The sequence below is a fragment of the Protopterus annectens genome, chromosome 1.part2, assembly GCF_019279795.1.
Source record: "Protopterus annectens isolate FY-2018-M chromosome 1.part2, PAN1.0, whole genome shotgun sequence".
Classification (NCBI taxonomy): domain Eukaryota; kingdom Metazoa; phylum Chordata; order Ceratodontiformes; family Protopteridae; genus Protopterus; species Protopterus annectens.
The window spans coordinates 485,080,607-485,103,508 of NC_056727.1; the positions used below are offsets into that span (position 1 = coordinate 485,080,607).

The window sequence follows — 22,902 nt, forward strand, 5'->3', positions numbered from 1 at the left end:
AGGGTGAAAACTGGGAGTGTTGTAGGTATTCTTGAGGGGTAGAAGATGAGGAGTTTGGTTTTATTTGGGTTTAGAAGGAGTTGAGAATTGGTACGTCAGGATTCTACTGATAGAAATGAGTTCTGGGTTATGGTGTCGAGATCCTCTATGGTGGGGGCAGAGCATATGAGGGTAGAGTCATCTGTGTATTGTATCACAGATGCTTGGTAAGCGGAGGTGTAGAGTTTATTGGTAAAGAGGGAGAACAATAGTTGTACTAAGATTGAACCTTGAGACAGCTAGGGAGATTGGGAGGAGAGTGGAAAGGTGATATTGCCACAGAACAGCCTGTTGTCTGGCTGATAGGTAGTTTCGGAACCAGGTGACAGTGGAAGCACTAACGTTTAGGGAGGAGAGGACTTATTGATCAGTTTGTTGTGGTTTACCATATTGAATGCTTTGGTCGAGAAATATGGTGGATCCGAATTGCCCTGAAATTCTAAGTTGGTTGACTGTATTAGTCAAAGACATGAGGGCTGTAGTTGTATTATGATGGGGGCAAAATCCATGTTGTGTGATTGATAATAGATTGTGGGTGTTAAGGTAGTTCATAGGTGGGTACTAGGCTATCTGCCCAAAGGCATTTATAAGCCTAGCCAGAATGTGTTGGCTTTCGCCGTCCCCTTAGATTAGTTCCCTGTGTCTCTGTCCAGCAGAGCTACTGAAGTGATCCCCGAGGTAAACTTTCAGTTTCCCATCCACTCGTCAAGGTTTCTTTTGAAGAGGGTTAGGGAGGAGCTCTGCCTAATGTAGATTGGGATCTTGTTCCAAAGCATGGGAAGTCTCTGGGACAAGAATCTATCCCTCCAGCACGTCATATTTATTGCTGTGGTGAGGTTGATATCCCTAGAGCGTGTGGCTCAAGGAGATAAGGTTTTCTTTAGGTGGAGCATGTCCATCAGTTCTGGGTTGGACATGGTCTTGCATGTCAGGCAGAGATCACCTCTGAGTAGGCGGTATGCAACCGAGTACAACTGGAGTTTCTTCAGTCGAGCTGCATAGGGCATCTGTTTGAGGCCATTGATCCTCTTGGTGAGGTACTTCTGTGGTCTATTCAGCTGGTGCAGGTGCCTTGTAAGGTACACCCAAATGGGGCATTGTTCTCTAAGATGGGTCTGATGAGTGATGAGTAGAGGGGGCACAATGACCTCTTTTGATCTGGATGCAAACCCTTTTGTGATTAGATGGGCCACATAGAAGGATTTTCTAACCACTTTGGCAATGTGATTATCAAAGGTGAGATTACTATCTACTTGGGTCCCCAGATCCCTTATTACGTCTTCCATATTTAGGGGACTGCCACCTATGTAGTAGTTTGTGGGTACTTTGTTTTTTCCAAAGGGGATGACTATGCACTTTTTGGCATTTAGCTTGAGGCTATGATTTTGACACCAGGTATCCGTCTCAGTGAGACCCTTTTGGAGGATGTCTGTGTCAGCCGGAGAGTCAATTATAGCCCCTAGTTTACAGTTGTCTGCGAACTTGGTCAGCCATAGTCCTCCTGTGCTTGCCTGTACCTCTGAGAAGTATATGCCAAACAGGAGGGGTCCTAGGACTGAGCCCTGGGGAACACCACTTATAACCGGTTTAGGGACGGACCTAGCTCCCGCAACTGTCACCATGTGGGTTCTGTCCATGAGCCAGTTGGCAACCCATCTTGTGCCGTAGGGGTTTATGTTCAGGCTGGTGAGCTTGTCTGTAATACCAGAATGTGGAATGGTGTTGAAGGCCTTAGCGAGGTCTAGGTAGGCTGTGTACCACCTTTCCTTCGTCTATAGCCTTGGTAACGGTCTCGAAGAAGTCCACCAGGTTTAGGAGGCATGATCTGCTCTTAAAGCCAAACTGGGTAGGGTCCAGTGTTTGGAGGTTCCCAGTGTCTCTGTTAGTGAGTTCCATGATGATGCGCTCCATAGCCTTGTAAACCAAGCTAGTCAGGCTTATAGGGCAATAGTTCCCAGGATCTGCTGTGGCTCCACCTTTGTGGAGTGGGATAACTGTTGCTGTGCGACACTCTATGGGTATGTAGCCTGTGGAGAGGCTGAGGTTGAACAGTGTGTTTAGGTGAGGGGTTAGTTTTTTCTTTGAGCTCGTGTAGGATGCAGCCTGGGACACTGTCTGGTCCCATTGATGCTGAGTTTTTGGCTTTGGAGAGGGCTGTTTATACCTGAGTGTCTGTGATTCAGGGACTCTACATTCTTCTGGTATGGTTATGGGTCCTTTTGGGGGTGAGATGGGGTTGAAGTTTGCGCTGAACCTGTCTGCCAGGATGTTGGCGATATCGTTCCGTTCAGTGTATTTTGTGCCATTCTGCACTAATGCCAAGCAGGTCTGAGCATTGCCACTTAGATTCTTGACATAGCTAAAGAATGCCTTGTGGTTATCTTTGGAGTCCTTGGCAATTTTTCTTTCAAAGCTCGCCTTGGATGATTTTATGAGGGATCGTAGTTTCTTGCTGATACTGATCAGGGATGTCTTCCCTTCGTAGAATTTTATTCTTTTTTCTACTAGTTTCCTCCTTCTATTGTATAGCTTGTTTATGGCAGGAGTCCACCAGACTGGTTTCCTTTTCTTGGAGGAGTGAGTCTTGGTTTTGCTTGGAATGGCACGATCCATGCATTCTTGTAGCTGCCTGTAGAATGCATTAGTAAAGGATTTTGCAGCTTGGACAGTGTTATCCTTCAGCATGGGGGCTTTGAAACTTTCCACCTCCGTCTTAAGTAACGTGAAGTTTGCTTTTGAAAAGTTTTTCATGGTGGCTTTCTTGTCCAGGGGAGGGGGCGGAATATGGATATCCAAAGTGATTTGTTTATGGTCAGATCTAACCAGCGAGGGGTTGACCTCTGGTGTGGAACACTGGTCGCCCATGTTGGTAATGACCAGGTCCAATATGTTGTCACCTCTGGTGGGAGTGTTGACCAGTTGAACCAGGGTGTTTGAGTTTATAAATTCTAGGAAAAGTTGGGCAAGGGAGTTAGTACTTGAGTAGTTCTCCCAGTTAATGTTTGGGTAATTGAAATCACCCATTATTAGGGTGTTTGGTAGGACCTTTATGTTTCCCAGTGTTTCCAGAAACGCGGAATGGGGGGTCCTGGGATATGGTGGGTGATCTATAGCAAGCTACAATTTGAATTGCAATTTTGCCCATTTTTAGTTGCATGTGGATGATCTCTGATGCATCGTGCTGTGCCACTAACCTGGAGGTGTGGGTATCCTTGATGAATATGGATACGCCCCCGCCTTTAGTATTTCTGTTTGGGTTCTGTGGCCAAAATGTTTGGTACGAGTTGTAACCTGGTAGTGCTGGTGTGCTCTCTGGAGCCTTAAACCAGGTTTCTGTTACTGCACATATACCGATTTTCTCCATACTGAGGAGTGCCTTGAGTGCATGCATTTTGAGGTTTAGACTTCTGGCATTGAAGCATTACCCTCAGTTTTCTGTTACTTGTGCTATTTACGGCGGTGGGTTTGTCTTTTGAGCCTTGCCTAAAAAAGGCACTATGGGGGTGGCAAGAGCCTTGGCAAGTATTCGAAAGCCTAAGTGTGACAGGTGCAAACCATCTCTAGCGAAGCAGCGTGGCTTGTCGAGCATGTCATCCCAGGCAGACAGACACTGGATCCCCTTTGAATGACACCAGAAACTTAGCCAAGTGTTGAAATCGAGAATGTTTTTCTTTATACCGTGGTATCATTCTTGGTGAGGGCAGAATGCTGCTCACGGTCAGGGTCATACCGGCCTGGGCTACATGATCAGAGAGCTCTTCCATGTCTCTTTTCATGTAGTCCAGGGAAGTTCAGCTCAGGTCATTCACACCAACATGGACAATGACAGAGTCATATTTGTACTTGTTCTGGAGTGACCTGAGTGCTTGTTTTATGTTGCGGATCCAGACACCCAACAGGCAGCTAATAGTAACCTTCTCCTTATTCAGCCTAGTGAGTGGGATGTCAGTGTGCCTGACTATAGAGTCAACTATTACTAGTATGTTGGGTATGTTATTTTGCCTTAAGGGCTGTGATTGCATGGCACACTGGTTTTGTGAAGTATGTGTTTCATCATTTGTGTTGGGAGGGGTGGAGGTTGCTTGGATGTTTGCTTTGGAGGTCTCTGTTGGTTTTGTAGATTTTTATTTAGAGCCTCCGAGTATGTTTTCGTGTATTTGTGTGTTTTTTGCCAGTGCTGGTTTAATGGGTCTGTGTATGACTGGTGTGATGCAAGTATTTCCCTTCTCCTCTTGACTGTCTGATCCAGTCTTTGGTTGAGTGAGCTTAGCCTCTAGTTTGGCTGTTTTGGATATTTCATGAGTTGAGTATGGACCACCCTCTGTAGAATTTTGGATAGGGGTGATAGAATAGCGATTGGGAGGTAGTTGCTAAAATTGGTCGAGTTGCCTCCTTTTGTGAAGGAGTATTATATGGGATTTTTTCCATATAGCAGGTACTATGCACTCTGGCATAGATGTGTTTAAGTATTGCTACTGTGTAAGCTATTCCATCAGCAGCTACTTTCAGAAATTCGGCTGGTAGTTTGTCTGCAGCTAAGGTAGCTGGTTTTAGTTTGAGCAGTAGTTTTTTTTTTACAGTATTTACTGTTACTGGCTGTAGTGTAATTAGACTGAGGTTGTTGTAAGAGGGTTTACTGAGATGGGGAGTTATTGGGGCATGGCTATTGGAGTTGTTTTGTATTGGCTAGGGCTAGTATTGTTTCTGTAAAATAAGTATTAAATTGTGTTTGTAAAGGAGATAAGGGCAGTGTGAGTACTGTGTTTTGGACGGAAACCATGTTGAGTAGGAATAACTAGGTTTTCTTGTACTAGGTATTGCAGAGTTTGCTGGTGTATGCATTTTTCAAGTAGTTTAGAAAGGGGTGACAGAATAGCTACAGGTCTAAAATTAGCGATTTCTTGGGAGTTACCTCCTTTGTGGATAGGTAATGTATAAAATTCTTTCTAGATAGATGGAACTTTAGATTCAGAGATGGAGCGGTTAATCAAGATGGATACAGGAAAGGCAAGAGTATCAGCTGCCAGCTGTCGAAAGTAGGAAGGAATATTATCAGCAGAAGCAGGGCAAGGGTTTAATTCGGAGAGTAGTTGTTTGATATAAGTAGTAGATACAGGTTGAAGAGAAAAGGGTTTTATTGGAGGTGGGACAGAGGTATTTGAATCATTAGCTGGGAGAGGGTTTGTATTAATCATTTTTGATACAGAATCGATGAAGAAGGTGTTAAAGTTAGTGGCAGTTTCTTCAGATGTCCTATCTGGGTAAGGATTAGGGGAGGAAGGGTTTCCAGAATGCAGTATTTGGTTGACTGAGTTCCAGAAACTTCTGGAATTAGATTTTAGTGCTATAGGAGGGTTATGGTAGAATTCCTTTTTATCTCTAGCAATGTGGTTTTTGTCAGGTTTCTGAGTTTGTACTTTTACAAGTCAGAAGGTAGTTTATTCCTCATCCAGGTTTTCCACAACCTGTCCCTTTTTCCCATTAGGGTGCAGGTTGCCTTTGAGAGCCATGGAGATATTTTAGATTTTATTCTGAGAATACGGAGAGTTACAAGAGAGTTTAGTATGTTAAGGAAGATAGAGTTAAATGATTGTACAGCTTCATCCAGAATAAGCTCATTAAGGTGACCCCAGTTAATTGTGGAGAAAAGGGTCTTAAAAGTGTCAGGGGACAAGTTGGATAGTTTATTACAGGTTATGTGCCTATGTGGTCTAGTAAAGTGGGGACTGAATCTAGTAACTTTTATTGGAGAGTGATCACCAAGGGAATTGGGTAGGGTTTCTGGGTTATGATTTGAGAAAAGGGTAAGATACAAGTGTCCAGTCAATTAAAGTACTAGGAATTTGTGAGTTATTATAATGGGTAGGTTCTGATACTAATTGTGTAAAACTATGTAGGTTAATGCAAGAGGAAGAGTTAGGGTCCTTTATTGCTAGCCAATTTATATTTACATCACCAAGGAGAATTATTTCATTTGAATAGTGTTCAGTGAGATAAGAGAGTTTTCGAGCAGGGGAATATTATTTCCAGGAAGAATATAGATGGCTACTACAGTGATGGTAGAGAAGTTATTAAGTTTAAAATTATCTGTCTGGATTTTTACTGGAGGGAAAGATAGGATTGGCTCCGTAAGAGAAGTAAGGGATAGATGGTTAGAGTATGATGTTAACTCCCCCCCCCTTTTTTCTTAGAGCGATCAAGGCAAAGTATATTATCCCCTGGGGGAAGAATGTCTGTATCTGGGGCATGTGGTTTCAGCCATGTTTCAGTTAGGATGGTTACATCAGGAGTATGGTTAGCAACCCAAGCATGGAATTCATTAGTTTCATTAAGTATACTTCTGATATTTATTGAGTAGAATAAGATGTGTTTTTTTTCAGGGTAGGGGCATGTTAGTTAGGAGGGATAGAATTATTTGAGGGTGAGGCTGAAGTAGGTCCTGGGTTTGGATGAATGTTACCAGGTAGAAGTAGGGTGACAGGGAGGGAGTGAAACGTATGTTTATGTAGATAGCTGCAAAGATATCATATTTTAGTTTTAGGATGGATGGATGGTGCAGGAAGGAATTCTGGTTTTGGGAAGAGGAGTATTTAGAGGGACGATAGATGAGGTGATGTTAACAGACTGCTGCGGTTAAGAGAAGATATAGTTTTGAGAATTTGTAGGGCTATAGATACCTAGAGTTAAATAAGGATGAAAAGTGGTTAATAATTACAGGAGAAATAATGGAGGCAGATAAAGAATAGAATAAGATGAGATAGTTCTAATGGAAGTTAAGAGGAATCAGTTGCTATTTGAGTTGAGCAGTTTTGCTTAAGGAAGGTGTTTAGACTAATAAGGAATGTGAGAAGGGGTGAGGATGGAACCAGTAAGGGGAGTTGGTGATAGTGAGGAGAAATTGAATCAGTAGAGATGCTATTATAACTAGTTAGAGTGAGGAGAGGGAAGGTTAATTAGAGACTATTTTGGAAGACAGGAAGGGGTGTGATGTCAGGTTATGGGTGTGTCAGAGGGATAAGTATAAGATAAATGACATGGGGGTGTGTGTGGGAATGGGGATGGGTAGAGGAGCGACGTGAGCCCAAGCGGGACTAGCCCAGAGTCTCGAGCTGCTGAAAAAATTAGACAATCAATCACTGAACTAAAGAGCAGCAGAGGAGTAGGAGGGTTCAAGCTAAGAGAGGAACTGTGTGAAGGTAAAAAGAAGCAGTGAGGACACAGTAGTTGCTACAGGTTAACAGAAATTAAAGTTGTAGAGAGGGAGAAAGAAAAGAATACAAAAACTGCAGGACTTTTAAAGGGAGAGTAGAGAAGGTAAGCAGAGGGATGAAGGAGTTTAGTGGAAGGTCCCAAAGGGGTGAGGAAAGAGCAAAAGTCTAGCGACTAAGTTAAGGCTAGAGTAGAGTAGGGACAAGTATGAGGGTTAGACTAAGTACAGACTGCAGGGGTTTTGGCTACATATAATATGATTTCTGTATAGACATTGATACTTCCTTAGTCTGCATAGTAGGCTTCTTAATTACAGTTCTTAGTTTTATTTCCTGTGGAAAAGTCACAGAAAACAAGAGCTTGTATAAAAAAAATGGCAAGCAGGGACCCATCTAAAGACTGATTGTATCAACCTGGGTACTTAAACAAATTTGTATTAATGCAAGGAGCAATAGAGACCTATTATTATCTTCAGGAAAAGCTTCTTAGATCAGTACACTATCCAATAGTTACAGCTAGTAGTGTTAATACAGAGTACTTCATATTGTGTTGGCCTGGTCATTCTTAAAAGTGTCTGGTCCTTTATTTGTGTATTGATCTTGAATCTGTTAACCCCTTTCTTGGATAAGTTTATTTTGCATGTTTTTAATTACTAGTGTCAGTGGCCTTAGTTAAAACCAGGTAGGTCATATGAAAGCTGATTCTGCTCCACTGATATTGCCACATAGTGAAAGAAAATTATTTTGTGACTTCACCATGTTTTTATATTATGTTGTCCTTTGAATTGAAGGATCTGATGTCATTTTCATTCATTCCTCAACTGATGGGTCTCATATCTGTCCTCTAATCCAGCTCAAATGCATTTACTTACACTTTCGGATCTGACTGTTGAGCTCCTGCTTTTACCCATAATGTCAAAGCCCTGTAATACCCCAGATCACATTTGCTGTTTCTACGCTTCAGATGTGGATCTGTCTCTAGCTTTAGTGGTGTTTATAGAAATCTTTTAAATTTCTCTGTATATTTCTTCTTTAAACAAGAAAGTGAACCTATAAGGGTGAAATATAATTATCAGATTTTTCTGCGTTAAGCTTCAAAGTTTTCCTACGTTTTTTTTTTCAGGGTACTATTTTTACCATCATTGATAATTCCCTTTTCTTTCCTTAAAGTTTTCTATCCATTCTTGGGGTATTTTCGATGTACCATTGCTGTATTTCATCTTCCTTTATATTTTCTATTAAAAAATTATTCTTTCTTTCTGATATTTCTTCCTTTTTTGTTAATATGGCTAAAAAGCCATCAGACTTTTAAAAAGTGCACTTCCCGGGGACGTAACATACCCAATTCTCATGCCCACAGGGAGTGCTTGGATTGTTTAGTAGTGGCCCACCTTGAAACCTCTTGTCAGATTTGTGTGGGTTTCAGTTCCTGATCCTTGAGTGATTGCCACAATAAACTAGTTTTAAAAGGTTTGCTTCCTTTGTCTGCTTCTTCAGTACTGCTTCTGTTTCAGTAGCTCAAACCACCGCAAAGAAACAAAAATCCAGGGAGAACAGAAAATGCTGTCCTGTCCATTCTCTGAAACCTGCTCCAGCTGTGGAGCCACCAGCTAAATTAGTGAAAAGAAAGGATCTGACACCTTTGGATCCGATGATGAGGACACTAAAATCTCTCAAGACTGAGAGCTCTCGGTTTTCACTAGAGCCTATTTCCCCATGATTCCAATCACCCTTCTTACAAGAGACTCCAAAGAGAATGTCATGTCCCCCTTCTACATCATCCTCTATCTGGTCCTCCTGGAGTCTGTCTGAAGCATATGTGGATAGGATGATGAGGAAGTTCCATCAGGACTCAGATTCAGATGGGGGTATTATCGCCTCAGTCTCCCATCGTATCCATGATCCTCCAACCTGTTTCTCTTCCACTTGAATCCCCTTCTCTGATCTGTCTAGCTATTTTAGAGCCCTTGGATCTGGATTCCAAGAATCAATGCATCTGATCCAATGACAGCTAGGTCTTGGACTCCGACCCTGACTCCTTTGGTGCTGATCCCCTAGAGCAGAATGAGTCTCTGGGCCAAAGTAGATGTCTCTGGTCCAACTCGTTCCTCATGGCAGGAGCCCAGGGCGAGTCTGCACTTGTCAGTGGTTGAAATTTTGGCTTTCGTGAGGCCAGCAACAGCTTCTTCCAATCCTTCTGCCTTTGAGGTGGCGGAGAGGGCATTCTCTCATTGGATTCCACCCCTCTACCTCCTTTTGATTGGAGTTCTGAGCCTCATCAGCCTATTTGCAGGGACAGCCAAGCCCGTTCAAGCTTCCAGGCAGTTCCTCTGCAGGAACTGCACCTTTCTTCCGATGCTTTTCCAGGTCATCCCACTGACAAGGTCCCATGGAAGAGTTTGTGCAAAAGGAGGCACATAGATTCCCCTTTAACTAAAGACATTAACTTCGGGGTCCCCAAGGTCTGCACCAGAACATGTCTCCTTAGGAGACTTTCTAGAGATCCTTGGCTAGAAAGGTGGATGGTCTTCTGATTTCCCCTTCCCAGGAGGAGTTTGTGTTTCTAGTCCAGCCCATCTATGTGTTGCATTAGAGGGGGAAGTTCCAGGGGAAGGCACCATCCATCACGGCAAAGGTGGTCTGCAAAACCAAGGGTTTTGAGATTCTTTCTCGGATAACCCTTCCAGTGCTGCTGAAGGGTTGTTGACTGCTCTACTTTGGAGGCAGTCGGGGGGGCTCTTGTTTTTGCACCCAGAAGTCTGAGCATCAATAACAAATTACACCTGAGTGCAAAATGTTATATCCAGAGACTATTTCATTTCTTTTTTGCAAATCTCACCATTCTACCAGACAAAGGCTCCCTGACATTCCACCCACTTAGTGGGAGTTAGCAGCCTTAGATATTCAAAAGCTGCTAGATAAGATTCATTTGAGGTCCCACAAGACCAGAGAGGATTCGGAATGTATTCAATGTTCTTTTTAGTGCCAAAGAAAACAGAGGACCTGACACCTGTTTTTGTACTTAAGCAGTTGCAATTCATTTGTGAAGAACTCCAAGTTCTGGATGATCACGGTTTAGTCCATTGTGCCTTTTCTACAGAAGGATGATTGGATGTGCTCCATCGATCTCCAGGAAGCGTACTATCACATCAAAATGAACAGACACTTCCACAGATGTCTACACTTTGGCTGAGGGCCAGTCATTACCAGTTTAGAGCCCTTCCCTTTGGTGTTACCACGACCTCCCAGGGAGTTCATTAAGCGTATGGCAGTGGTTGCAGCTCATCGGAGACTACACAAATTCAGAGTGTTTCCTTACTTAGATTACTGGCACCTCACAGCCAAAAGCAAACATCTCCTTGGGAAGACCAGGAACTACTTATTCCAGTTATGTCAGTCTTTAGGAATCACAGTCAGTTATGCCAAGTCCCATCTACAACCTGTTCAAGTCTTGGGGTTTACAGGAGCTTGTTTGGACACCACCAGTCAATTGGCATTTCTTCTGTCAAATGGTGTGCAGTCCATGAGATTGCAGATAAGACATATTCTTTCACACCCTTCTCCCCCAACAAAACTTGTTCTTCAGGGTTTAGGATCAATGGCTGCTATTATCTTGGTCTCAATGGCTTGATTTCATATGTATTTTCTTTAGTGGACTGTAGCTATTCGATGGTTAGTTCTTCTACAGCCTCTGTCCTCTGTGATAAATTTTTTTTGGGTTTGCAGGAATTCCCTGCTTTGGTGGGTGCAGTCCAACAAGGTTTGTCAGGGATGATTATTTGTGTTTCCACCCTTAGTAGCCACAGCGACCATGAATGCCTCCCATTTGGGGTGGGGTGGATGGTCCAAGGCATGTGGTACCCAGAAGCGACCAAGCTATGTATCAGTGTTCTGGAGATGAGGGCAGTCCTCCTAGCTTTACAGGCCTTTCAGGACGCCCTTCCTCCGAGGACATTTGCTATCCAGACAATATAGTGGTAGTTTGGTGCAACAATAAACAGGGGGAACCCAGTCCTATCCCTTTGTCAAGAGGCAGTGAGTGTGTGGCAGTGAGCAGTCTTCTCCAACCGCTTTCATATGGCAACACACATCCTGGGGAAATCCAGCATACTAGCAGAAAAACTCAGCAGGTACATTCTAATGCTTCATGAGTGGTTTCTCAACCAGTTGGTGGCAGAGAATATTTTCTGTCAATGAGGTCAACCTTGCTGCAGTCTGGTTGCCTTTGTCCACAACAGTATGTGCATCAGGTTCTTTACCCTAAGAGATGCTGTAGTTCACATGTGGCCCTCTGGTCTCCTTTACGCTTATTCCCTCTTACCTCTAATCCCCAAGTTTCTTCAGAAAATACTTCGGTTGAAGTGTAAGGTTATCCTCATTGCCCCTTTTTGGTCTCATCAGGTGTGGTTTTCCTTTCTGTGGTCTCATCTTCTACGTCTACCCTGGATTTTGGGCTCCAGTCCAGGTCTTGTCTCTCATCCATCAGGAATGACGCATCTGAACATTGTAGACCTCAAGTTGACCAGATGATTTCTCCAATTCCATTAATAGTTAGACAGCCCAGACTTTTCTCCCCTTTCCACAGGTACTGCCATCATCCCAGAAGGACTCCACTAGAAAAATTTACAAGAGTAAATGGAAAAGATTTTCTCATTGCGCCCATCACAGAAACGTGGACCCTTTTACTGTGCCTATTCCTGCTGTCATAGATTTCTTTGCTTCAATTTTTGAAGGAGGAGGTTTTTCCACTGTCAAAGTTCATTTAGCTGCCATTTTCAATTATCTTACTGGCAATAATACTTTCCCCCTAGCTTCTTCCAAACTGTGCAAAGCATTCTTTAAAGGTACTTTTTGCTTAGATCTTCAGTTAAAGACCCTACTCCATCCTGGGATCTTATGCTTCTACTGCAGAACTCGACTCAGACTCCTTTCGAGCCTTTGGCCAAGTCTGATCTCAAGTTTTTTTCTTGGAAAAGATCTTTTGTAGCAAGTGGCCATTAATTCATCAAGGTGAATTTCTGAACTCCAACACTCTCCTCAAAATCCCCTTTCGTGGTTTTAAACAAAGATAGTCCCATTATGTACTAATCCTTCCTTTCTGCCCACTGTAGCCTCAGAGATGAACGTCAGTCAAGTCATCAACTTGCCTCTTTTCTTCCCATATTTTTCCAACAAAGGTGAACACATGCTTTATCTTTTTGATGTGCACAGACAGCTCTGTTGTGATTGCCTTAGCAGAAAATGTTTTAGAAAAACAGATAAGTTGTTCATCTCCTTTATCCCCGAACAGGTTGGGGAAACCAGTTTCCAAAGTTACTTTAACAAAGTGGTTTAGAAATTGCATATTGTTTATTTACAGTCAGTGAGGTTTGTCTTTGTCCAGCCCTCCAAAAGCTAACTCCACTAGATTCATGGCTACTTCACCTATTTTTTGGTCCAGACATTCTATTAATGATGTTTGTGCTGCAGCCACTTGATCCAGTGCCCATACCTTTATTGCTCGTGACAAGTTTGGATTTCATCTCCAGGAATAGGGCTGCCTTTGATTATGCTGTACTCCACAATATCCTTCCATGAGGGGTACCCAAGGTTCTTGTAGCTGGAGATTCTGTCCCATCAGTTGAGGAATGAATGAAAATGACAACATCCGATATAAAAGTTATGTACTCCCATAACCATGCATCTGCGTTGTCTATTTTCACCCCCCTCCTTCCCCCTGACCTTTCTTCTGGGAGCGACTGTATAGTGACACTGGAACCACTGTTCCTGTTTGAGCCCCAGTCTTTTCCTTGAAATTTCCTTTTATGTGGACTGTGGTTAGAACTTCTGTTTTATGGGGCAAGAAACTTTGTCTGAGGTATTAAAGGGCTCTGAGGCATTATGAGTAAAGGGAGGAGCTTGAGAGTCTAAGTAAATGCAACAGGCCAGATCTGAGGATAGAGCCTAGACCCATTAGCTTAGGAAGAATGAAAATGGACAACACAGATGCATAGTCATGGTGAATATGTAACTTTTGTTTTTGCACAGTCATTCATTTATGAAGAGGTTAATCATTTTCAGCAGTTTTATGAGTTTGCATGATATGCAGTAACAACAGTGCTTTTGCACTCTGTGTGTCTCAGCCTTCATGAAGCATTCCAGTGCCAGTAGCTGTGTTTGATTCATGAGCAATGACCAGGGAACTATTTCAAAGTGCAGATGCATTGGTTAATCTATGCAGTAAGTGATTTTTGGTCATTTTTAGTTCTCCAGAAACTGTTAACCATTTGCACATTGATGTCATTGTATGACTGCAGCACAGTACTTGTTGTCTTAACAGGAACAGAATGTGGTTTTGAAGCTTCCAGATCAGACAGTAACTCCACAGCATGTATCCACCAGCAGTTCCCTTACTGCCCATCTGCGAAGTGTTTCAAAAGGAGACTCGCCCACTGGGTCTCCATTTCAAAATTACTCATCAATCCACAGCCAGAGCAGATCAATATCTTCACCAAGTTTGTACTCACGCTCACACTCTCCTTCCATTTCTAACATGGCTGCTTTGAGGCAAGTAAAAGTGGTGCTGATGCTTTTGTTTTTATTTTGCAAACTTACATTTAATGTAAATGAAATGTATTTGAAAACATGGTGAATAGTATGCAACATTAGCATGTGGATGTGTTTGCTGGTTTGTGTTTCTCAGAATGTCCTTTGTGTAAAAATATTTTTTTACCCTATTTCTGTCATTAAAATGAAAACCACAGTAATATTTGTAGACTTTCCTTGTTTTAGATAGTAACTAACACTCTGAATTCAGCATTTTGCTTATTGTGAATTACTTACAATGGCTATTGCTAAGTGTTTCTCTATATTCTGAATGTTTGCAAAACTTTGGTGGTGGTAGGTCATGCTTGAAAGGGCATATAAGTAGTTCTTTGTATAGATGAAAATGATTATCAGATACATTCTCCTGCATAATCTCTTAAGTCCACTGTAGGTCTCAGGAATCAGAGCATTTTGATACTTTGCCTAGCTGTGTAGTATTCTAGTGCCTTGGAAGAGTGTTGCATAAAACTATCCTCTTTCACTCCATGTTTGAGGCCTAGGACTCTTAACCATTGACTTGCCTGTCTCAGACTCTGGATAAGCTCATATGCTTCCTATAGTTTGGGCTAAAGAAGGATTTTTTTCATATAATTTGTGGCTTTGGTAGTGGGATGCAGTGTGTACATCTAGAGTTTTGACTGTACTGATGGTTTGCCTAGGGCTGCAGGCCAAGGACTGTGCTGGTTGGCATGACAGAAGTTGTCCTTTCCTGGCCATTTTGTGGGGGAAGTGTTCTTTAGCCTTGCCTGTCCAGCACCCACTTAACCACATCCTAAAGACAAAACAGGCCTCCATCTCTGGAAGGTTTTTATTTTTCTCCGTTCCTTATCTAGATGTTGCTGTTTAGGTTTATCCCTTCTTAAAAGAGGAAGAGGCATTCTTGCTGCCGGAGAAAAGCTGTTAAACATTGTGTGGTGTTACTTCTTCCTGTACTGCTTACTGTCATTGTCCTGACTCTGGTTTGGAGCGGTTCTTGGAGGGTGCATTTCAAGTTCACCACTGCCTTGAGAACCTTCATAAGGGATCAGGAGGTTCTAGATGTGATCTTTCTCAGCCCCATACTGGAGCGTCAAACCATTTGCACTTTTGAGGAATCTGCTATTATGGTGGACTGTGAGATGTCAGTAAAGTTAGATCCTGCACAGACATAAACCACGTCTGATGTTGGACCTTTTTCACCAAGCCCTAGAGTGTTGCACAGTCCAGACCTGTCTTGTGGGAGGGTATTGGCTTTTTGCAGCCAAATCAGCTGCAGGTTCTGATAACTGATTCTTGTTAGCAGGTTTGGGAGCTCACCTAAACTCCCATGCCTTACAGTGACTGTGACTGTCTCTGTTGATTCTCCATCAACTATTTATAGGTTCATAGGTAGGTACTAATTTGGCCCAAGGGCCTAAGTAAGCCTAGCCAACAAGATTCCCTGGCTTACACCACCCAAGAAAGTTATTTTCCTGTGCCCCTATCAAGCAGAGCCACAAAAGTGTTCCCCGGGGTGTATTTCCTATTTCCTGTTTCCCATCCATTCATCAAGATTTTTCTTGAAGAGTGCTAATGAGGAACTTTGCTTGACATAGATGGGTAGCTTGTTCCAGAGTATGGGAAATCTCTGAAACAGGAATCTATCCCCTCCAGCATGTCATGTTTATTGTGATGACAAAGTTTAGGTCCCTAGAGTGTGTAGCTCGGTGGGATTGGGATTTCTATAGGTGTAGCATGTCCAACAGCTCTGGGATTGACATAGCTTTATATGTTAGGCAGAGATCACCTCGGAGTAGGTGATATGCTATGGAGTAAAGCTGGAGTTTTTTGAGACGGTCAGCGTAGGGGATCTGTTTGAGGCCAGTAATCCTCTTTGTGAGGTACTTCTGTGGCCTTTCCAGCTACTGCAGATGTCTTGTGAGGTACATTCCAAAAGGGGCGTTGTACTCATCTAATGAGTGTCTAGTAGAGGGGAACAATGACCTCTTTTTTCCTGGGTGAGAACCCTTTTGTGATAAGGTGTGCCATGTAGAATGATTTCCTGACTACTGTGGCGATGTGACTATCAAAGGAAAGACTACTGTCCACCTGGATCCCAAGGTCTCTTATCACACATTCGGCATTAATTAGACTGCCACCTATGTGGTAGTTCATCAGTACAGAGATTTTACCAAAGGGGATGACAGTGCACTTTCTGGCGTTGAGAGTGAGGCCATGGCTCTGACACCAGGCATCTGTCTTAGTGAGGCCCTTCTGTAGGATGTCCACATCATTTGGGGACTCTACTATGGCTCCTAGTTTGCAGTCATCTGTGACCTTCGTTATCCAAAGGCCTTCTGTGTTAGCCTGTACTTCAGAGAAGTAGATACCAAGCAGGCGAGGTCCCAGGACTGAACCCTGTGGTACTGCACTAGTCACTGGTTTGAAGTCAGATTTGGAGTCTGCAACTTTTACAGTGTGTGTTCTGTCAGTCAGCCAGTTGGCAACCCATCTTGTGACGTAGGGATTTATACCTAGTTTAGTGAGTTTAGCTGTAATTCCAGAATGGGTGATGGTGTCGAAAACCTTGGCGAGGTCAAGATAGGCTTTGTGAACCACCTCACCCTCGTCTGCAGCTTTGGTGACTGCCTCAAAGAAGTTGATCAGGTTCAGGAGGCATAATCTGCCTTTCACAAACCCAAACTGTGTGGGGTCCAGAGTTTGGAGGTTACCAATGTCTTTGCAGTATTTATGGCCCTAACAACTTTGAAGAATCTGTTTCTGGACTTTCTTCAAGTTCAGTCAGTTAAGCAGTCCATTGTGTGATATCTAAACAAACAAGGGAACACAAGATCATAAATAAAATAAAAAACAGGTAAAAAAAAAATCATACTTTAACTGCACTAAAAGTGGTTATTCACCTGAGAAGTCTTCTGTAGGGCATTTTACACACAGTAAACTTGGCCACAATACCTGCTGTGCAGGGAGGCAGTGCTCATATCTGGTAATGGAGCACAGATAGGTGCATCACTTTTTCACTGTTTCATATTGAGAAAGTAAACCACCTGGCACATAACCTGTGCCTTGTCTTTGATCATATCATAGGGCCTGGGTTCCAAGGTCATGCTTGGTCAGAGCCTTTTGGAAATTGGGCACTGCAGAGATTGGCCTTTTGCTGCTCAGGGGAACTCAGTCCTCCCTCCTTTTTGTTCAGTGCAGCATGGGTAGAAAACGACGCACAGTAGATTAATTCTCAGTCTCCTAGTGCTTGGGAAATTCCTGAAAGCATTTCTGATGGTAACACAGGTAAGTTTCATGGATATGTACTAAGTGGTCTGGATGACCATATAAAACCTAGCCATCAACCCTAGAGAGTATTTTCTGGTAGAGTTACCTCCTCTCTAGTTAAGGACCATGCTGCTAATACCAGGAGTAGATTTAAGCGAAACCATCCACTTGAAAGAGACTAACTGATGTAGAGGACATTTTCCACACAAGCAGAGAATAATTTTAGTAGTGAACCTCTCCCTCCAAAAAGTCCCATTTAAATTTGAAAACATTGAGTGAGATATTAACGGTAATAGTGTTTCTGAAGTGGAAAACAGATCAGTAAGAAGGGGTATTTCATAGTTCTGAATACAAGACTGAAATTTCTATGCAGGAATGTTTGAGATGGAAAAAATATGTACTTATTTAGAAAAAGTTGAGGTATTTTATGTTGGCATGTGTGTTTTGGGAGATGCATACCAAATGGTGCATATTCTATTCAGTGACTGAACTAGTAAGGGAAGAATATAGTGGGACTGTGTCATCTATGTATCTAGGGGATATGCTTTTGCTTATTAACTGGACAATGTAAAAAGATTTTTTTATTACAATTACTTGATAAAACAGTAGTTGATAGTCAATGAATTAAGTCTGTCTTTAACAAGAGTATTCCCTTTAAAGCAGCATTGAGGGGTTCCATGTATCGGTGAGTCAGATTTGTTTCCCAGCTCCAATTGCGTTATATTTCTTTTTGTGTCAGTTCTGAGGCATTAGGCAGAATATCTACTGTCTCCATTCAGTCCCCCTTGGAAAATGTACAAGTCTAAAATGGAGTCATTAATCAGACCCTGTTTATTGTGATCCACAGATAAAGCCAAAGGTACTTGGCACCTACAAACCTCAGTGGATAAAAGATGGTGAAAATTGGTATGGTTTCCTAAACTCCCACACCCAGTTTGGACAACTGTGCAATCTGTGCATCTCCTAGGACATAAAAGAATCTATCTTTTGGGTCTTGCCCACAGCAAGGAAAACTGGAGAATAATGGATTGGTTCAGGGACAGTTCCTTCTAAAATCATTTTTGGGAGGAAAAGTGGATTCATCCTCAGAGATGCCTTGTATCCTTTATGAGCTTACTCATAAGGACTGAAAGGTCTAGGATTCTCAGAGCAGTGGTGGTGGCTACCAGTAAAAGTATTTTCAAGATGCAAATTGTCAGTGCTGCTGAAACATCTGGCTCAGATTGAGGGCTGGCAAGATTGTCCGCCATAAAATTCAGGAAAGTGTTACTGGCTGTCTAAAATGCATCCTTCTGTATAAACACTGTGTTAGTCACAGGAACACTACCTAATCTTTACAGGCAGATTTCAAACCATTGTCAAATGGATCTCTAGGCCAGATAATTGACCCCCCATCCGTACCAATTTCCTGTTACTTGGCTGTATCTCCTGAATTGCTATAAAATAGTGTTCAAGCCTGTCAGTGTGCATACTATTTTCTTTATTTTTATAGTGATTACAGAGGTTTGGATTTACTGTAAAACTTCTAATCTGATGATGTCCTTTTCATTCTTCCTCAGTGAATGGGTTATGGATTTCATCCTCAGATCTGAATGTGCTACATACTTTAGACTTTGGGTTCAACACTTGGGTCTATATTATATGAATGAAAGTTCATAATGTCGAATGCTGTAAAGAGCGAAAATTCTGGACCTCCAGCTCCTTATTGTGGGGGCTGTGCCCCCTCTAAATATATATACCAACTCTGAGATCGCACTACAGTGAGGCAAAGGCAAATATTCTGACCTTCACTGTACTGCAATCCCACAGGAAGCACTTTGAGGTCCGGCATTTTTGCTCTTCAGAGCGTTCGATATTATGAACTTTCATTCTTATAATATAGACTCCAACTCTCAAGCTCTTCCCTCTACCCATAATCTCCTAGTCTATCCCCAATACCTCAGATCTTGTTTGCTGCCATCATGCTCAGACATAGGGTCCTTCTCTTAAGAGTTTTTGTTAAGTTTTTTTTTTAGTAAGTGACATTAACTTTAGTATCCTTATTCTCATAAATTCCACTTCTTTTTTACTACAGCTTCCCTGTTAGCATTCAGGTTCTTTTTTCACATTAGAGTTGCTGTAATTTTTTTACAGTACATTCTGTTATTACTGTTTCGACCCACCACTGGACCAGTAATCAAAGAGTCTCAATCCTCACCACGGACAACAATGAGGATTTTCACTGAGAGGATAACAGGTACACATTCAGTATTTCCAGATGCAGCTCTCTACATCAAGGGCAATTTCCCTTAAGCGAATACAGAGACCATAGTCAGTCTGGGCTGGTTTCTCTATCTTCCTCCAGATCCCCAGTAAGACTCCCCACTGGCACAGCTGTAGAGTGGAGATCTCAGCTGAGTGACCAAGCCTAGATCTCCAGCACTCTCTCTGTCCAACCTCTGCTTCGTGTCCCTCCCCGAGTAGTTGACACACGCACTCTTTGAGGTTTGATTTACACACACACACACACACACACACACACACACACACACACACACACACACACACCCAGGAAAGGCTTTCACAGGTTTACTAGCTATTCCCCCTTCTGCCCAGACTATAAGGTAGTTACTACTGCCACCAGTCAACTCCTTATCAGCTACTTTAAGGCCCCTAACAAAGGGTGTCGGATCTTGCTCTGTAATATTAATATTAACACAAATGGTAGTTTGACAAAGAGGAAGACTTTTACGAGTGGCCCACGCAGTGTCACCAAATGAATATGCAAGTACTCTCACAACTTAAATATCTCTACACGGATCAGCCACAATGTTGTTGTTGTTGTTGCACAGAAGATTAGCCACAATGGAAGTTTTAAATATATTTAGTAATAGCTAATAAAATAATGATACAATACTAAATACATATTCACAGTGACATCAGAGTTCAAAACCACAGGAAATACTTAAAACAACATTGCAAGACAGTCTCAAATAAATAAAGAAAACTATCTAAACTAAGCTTTATTATATTCCTTACTGAATCTAAGATAATTATACTGCAATCCAAGAACTTAATAATAGAGCAAGGCAGATGTGTTGAATGGATTTTCTAGTTGTTGTCAGGTCCAGGACAGAGTACAGAATGCTCTGTCTCACTAAGAAACTTCTCAAATTAATATCTAAAATATTACTTCTGGGATAGCCTGCAAAATGACTTCATTTCTTGTTATCTGACTGCTAGTTTCCAGGCTAAACAACCACCGATGAAACTGGCAGTATTTAGCATCTACCTGTAAATATATACAGATAAAGGGCTTTTCCTCAGATCTCTGTCAGATGCTGGAAGTCATAAAATAATTGCATTCCTTCATGGTTTCAAGACTATTAATTACTTCACCCTAAAGGCAATACAGAAAGTTTCCTAGTACAGACATTGTCTCTTGCTGTATTGAAAACTGAAAGATACTATCTTTTATGGCCTAGTCTTAAAGTAATTTGATTTCAGTTATTTTTCTGAAGTTAACCTCCTGTATACCAGTTTCCAGTGTTAAAATATATACATTTAAACAGTTACAATAGTGCATGTACATTTCTTTTCTCTTCCAGTAGAGCACACTGTGGCTACATTTGAAACACCACTCTGCAAATACCCTTTTCATCACACGCTTCTGTATATATAGTTTGATAGACACATGACTTACAGTTCTAGTGTATTTGTAACACAAACCTCTTATATAACTTGTGACACTGCCAGCCCAGCTATCTGAAATTTTATAAATAATTATATGTCATTTGTGAATATTAATATGATTCATATGCTTGTCTTACAAATGTAAGAGAACTGTATGTTATGTACTGAGTTTGAAGAATGTAATTCCAGTGTACCCTACTGGAAAAGAATAGAAATGTATATAAATTATATACCTGTACAACTAACTGTATGTTTTAATAGTACAATCTGGAACATGCAGATTTAACTTGAATAACTTCAAGAAAATAAGTTGAAATCAAGTGTTTTACGATTGTGTTCTCTCAGTTTCAATGCAACAAGCAGACACATTGTTTAGAGCTAGAAGTTTTTCTATTGTCTTGAAAGTAATTTTGATTACTTGGTTTAAAATGTAAAGTGTTTTATTGCTTCCTAGCAGCTGCACATTTGTGAAGATATATGCTTCTAACACAAAGATGATAACATTATATTGGTATCTGTTAGCCTGGGAACTGAAGGCAGATGACAGAGAGTCATCATCCAAGCTGACCCAGCAGTAATGTTTGATAGTAATTTAGAACTCTCTCAGTGACTGTGCATTTTGTATCTTGTCTTGGACTTAGAAACATCCACTCATCATCAGCACTACATCTGCACTTGCTGTAAGTAAGATTAGGGCGTAGTATCTCTTAGATATAGATAGGACTATAGTAAAGATTAGTTTAGATGTTTTCTGTATTTATTTGAGGCTGTCCTGCAATGTTGTTTTAAAATATTTCCTTTGGTTCTGAGCTCTGTAATTACTGTGGTGATTGAGTATTGTCTTGTTATTTTATTATTTATTATTACATATATTTAAACCTATCTTTGTGGCTGATATTTGTGAGACATATTTAAGCTCTTAGAGTACTTGCATATGTATTTGGTGACACTATATAGGCCACTCCTAAATAATCTTGCTCTTGGTCACACTTATCATGTGGATAATAGTAACATTACACAGTAGGGTTGGTCACCCTTTCAGAGGGGCCTTAAAGTAGCTGATGAGGCGTTCTGGTGGCAGTGATAACTACCTTATGGTCTGGGCAGAAGGGGGCATAGCTAGTAAACCTGTGCCAGCCTTTCCTAGGTGTGTGTGTGTGTGTATAAATAAAAGCTCAAAGTGTGTGTGTGTGTGTGTGTGTGTGTGTGTGTGTGTGTGTGTGTGTGTGTGTGTGTGTGAGAGCTGCTTGGGCAGGGACACAAAAAACTGGTTGGACAGAGAGTGTGTTGGGAGGACTTGGCTTGGAACCCTGGCTAAGGACTCAACTCTATAGTTGTGCCAGTCTTATTGGAAATCTGGAGAAAGAGCGAGAAATAAGCCCCAGACTGATTGTGATCTGTGTGTGCTGTTAAGAGAAATTGTACTTTACTGTGTGTATACTTGTTATCCTCCCATTGTATACTTCCCTCACTGTTGCCAGTGGTGAGGATTGAGGCTCCTTGATTACTAGGCCAGTGCAGGGGCATCACATAAATCATTTTGATATTCACCAATGACACATAATTATTTACAAAACTCCAGCTAGCTGGGCTGGCAGTATCTCCTTTTGTCACAATTACCATAATTGGTAATACTGTCTGTAACCATCTGTGTTCTACCTTTAGTCACAGGACAAGTCTTTATTACCATCACTGGTATTTTCTTCTTCCTTCACTTCTAAACTGTTTCTAAATAAAGTCTTACCTTTTTTCCTAGTTTTGTCTCGTACCCGTCTTCAACTGTCATGGCTGACAACACAACAGGATTTAAAAAATGCAGTTCTTGTGGGCACAAAATCCCTAATTCAGATTCCTACAGGAAGTGTGCATATTGTCTTGGAGCAGTTCATTTCAATACAAATTGCTGTATATGTGCTGCCTTTAACATTAGTGAGTTAGCAGATAGATGAAGCAAACCCGTTTTGAAAGGTCTTCTTTCTCCTTCAACTGCTTCTCTTTCAGGGACTCGAATCCCTCTAAAATGCCTTTGAAGAGTAGATAGCACTGTTCATCGCAATCCCCAGGACGTCCTTGGAGCAACATCCAAAAGTGGCAAAAATATCAGATCAGACGTCCTCTGACCCAGAGGTGTGTACGTTGGATCCAAAATCTT

General features: G+C 41.8%; 1 protein-coding gene across 1 annotated transcript in view; it reads left to right on the forward strand.

Moving 5' to 3' along the window:
- Positions 1–22,902, forward strand: part of ANAPC1 (anaphase promoting complex subunit 1) — a 3,613,296-nt gene that overhangs the window by 810,773 nt on the left and 2,779,621 nt on the right. Inside the window, exon 8 of the mRNA XM_044060160.1 lies at positions 13,567–13,793. Within this exon, the coding sequence (XP_043916095.1) occupies positions 13,567–13,793 (227 nt within the window). The remainder of the gene's footprint in view (positions 1–13,566; positions 13,794–22,902) is intronic.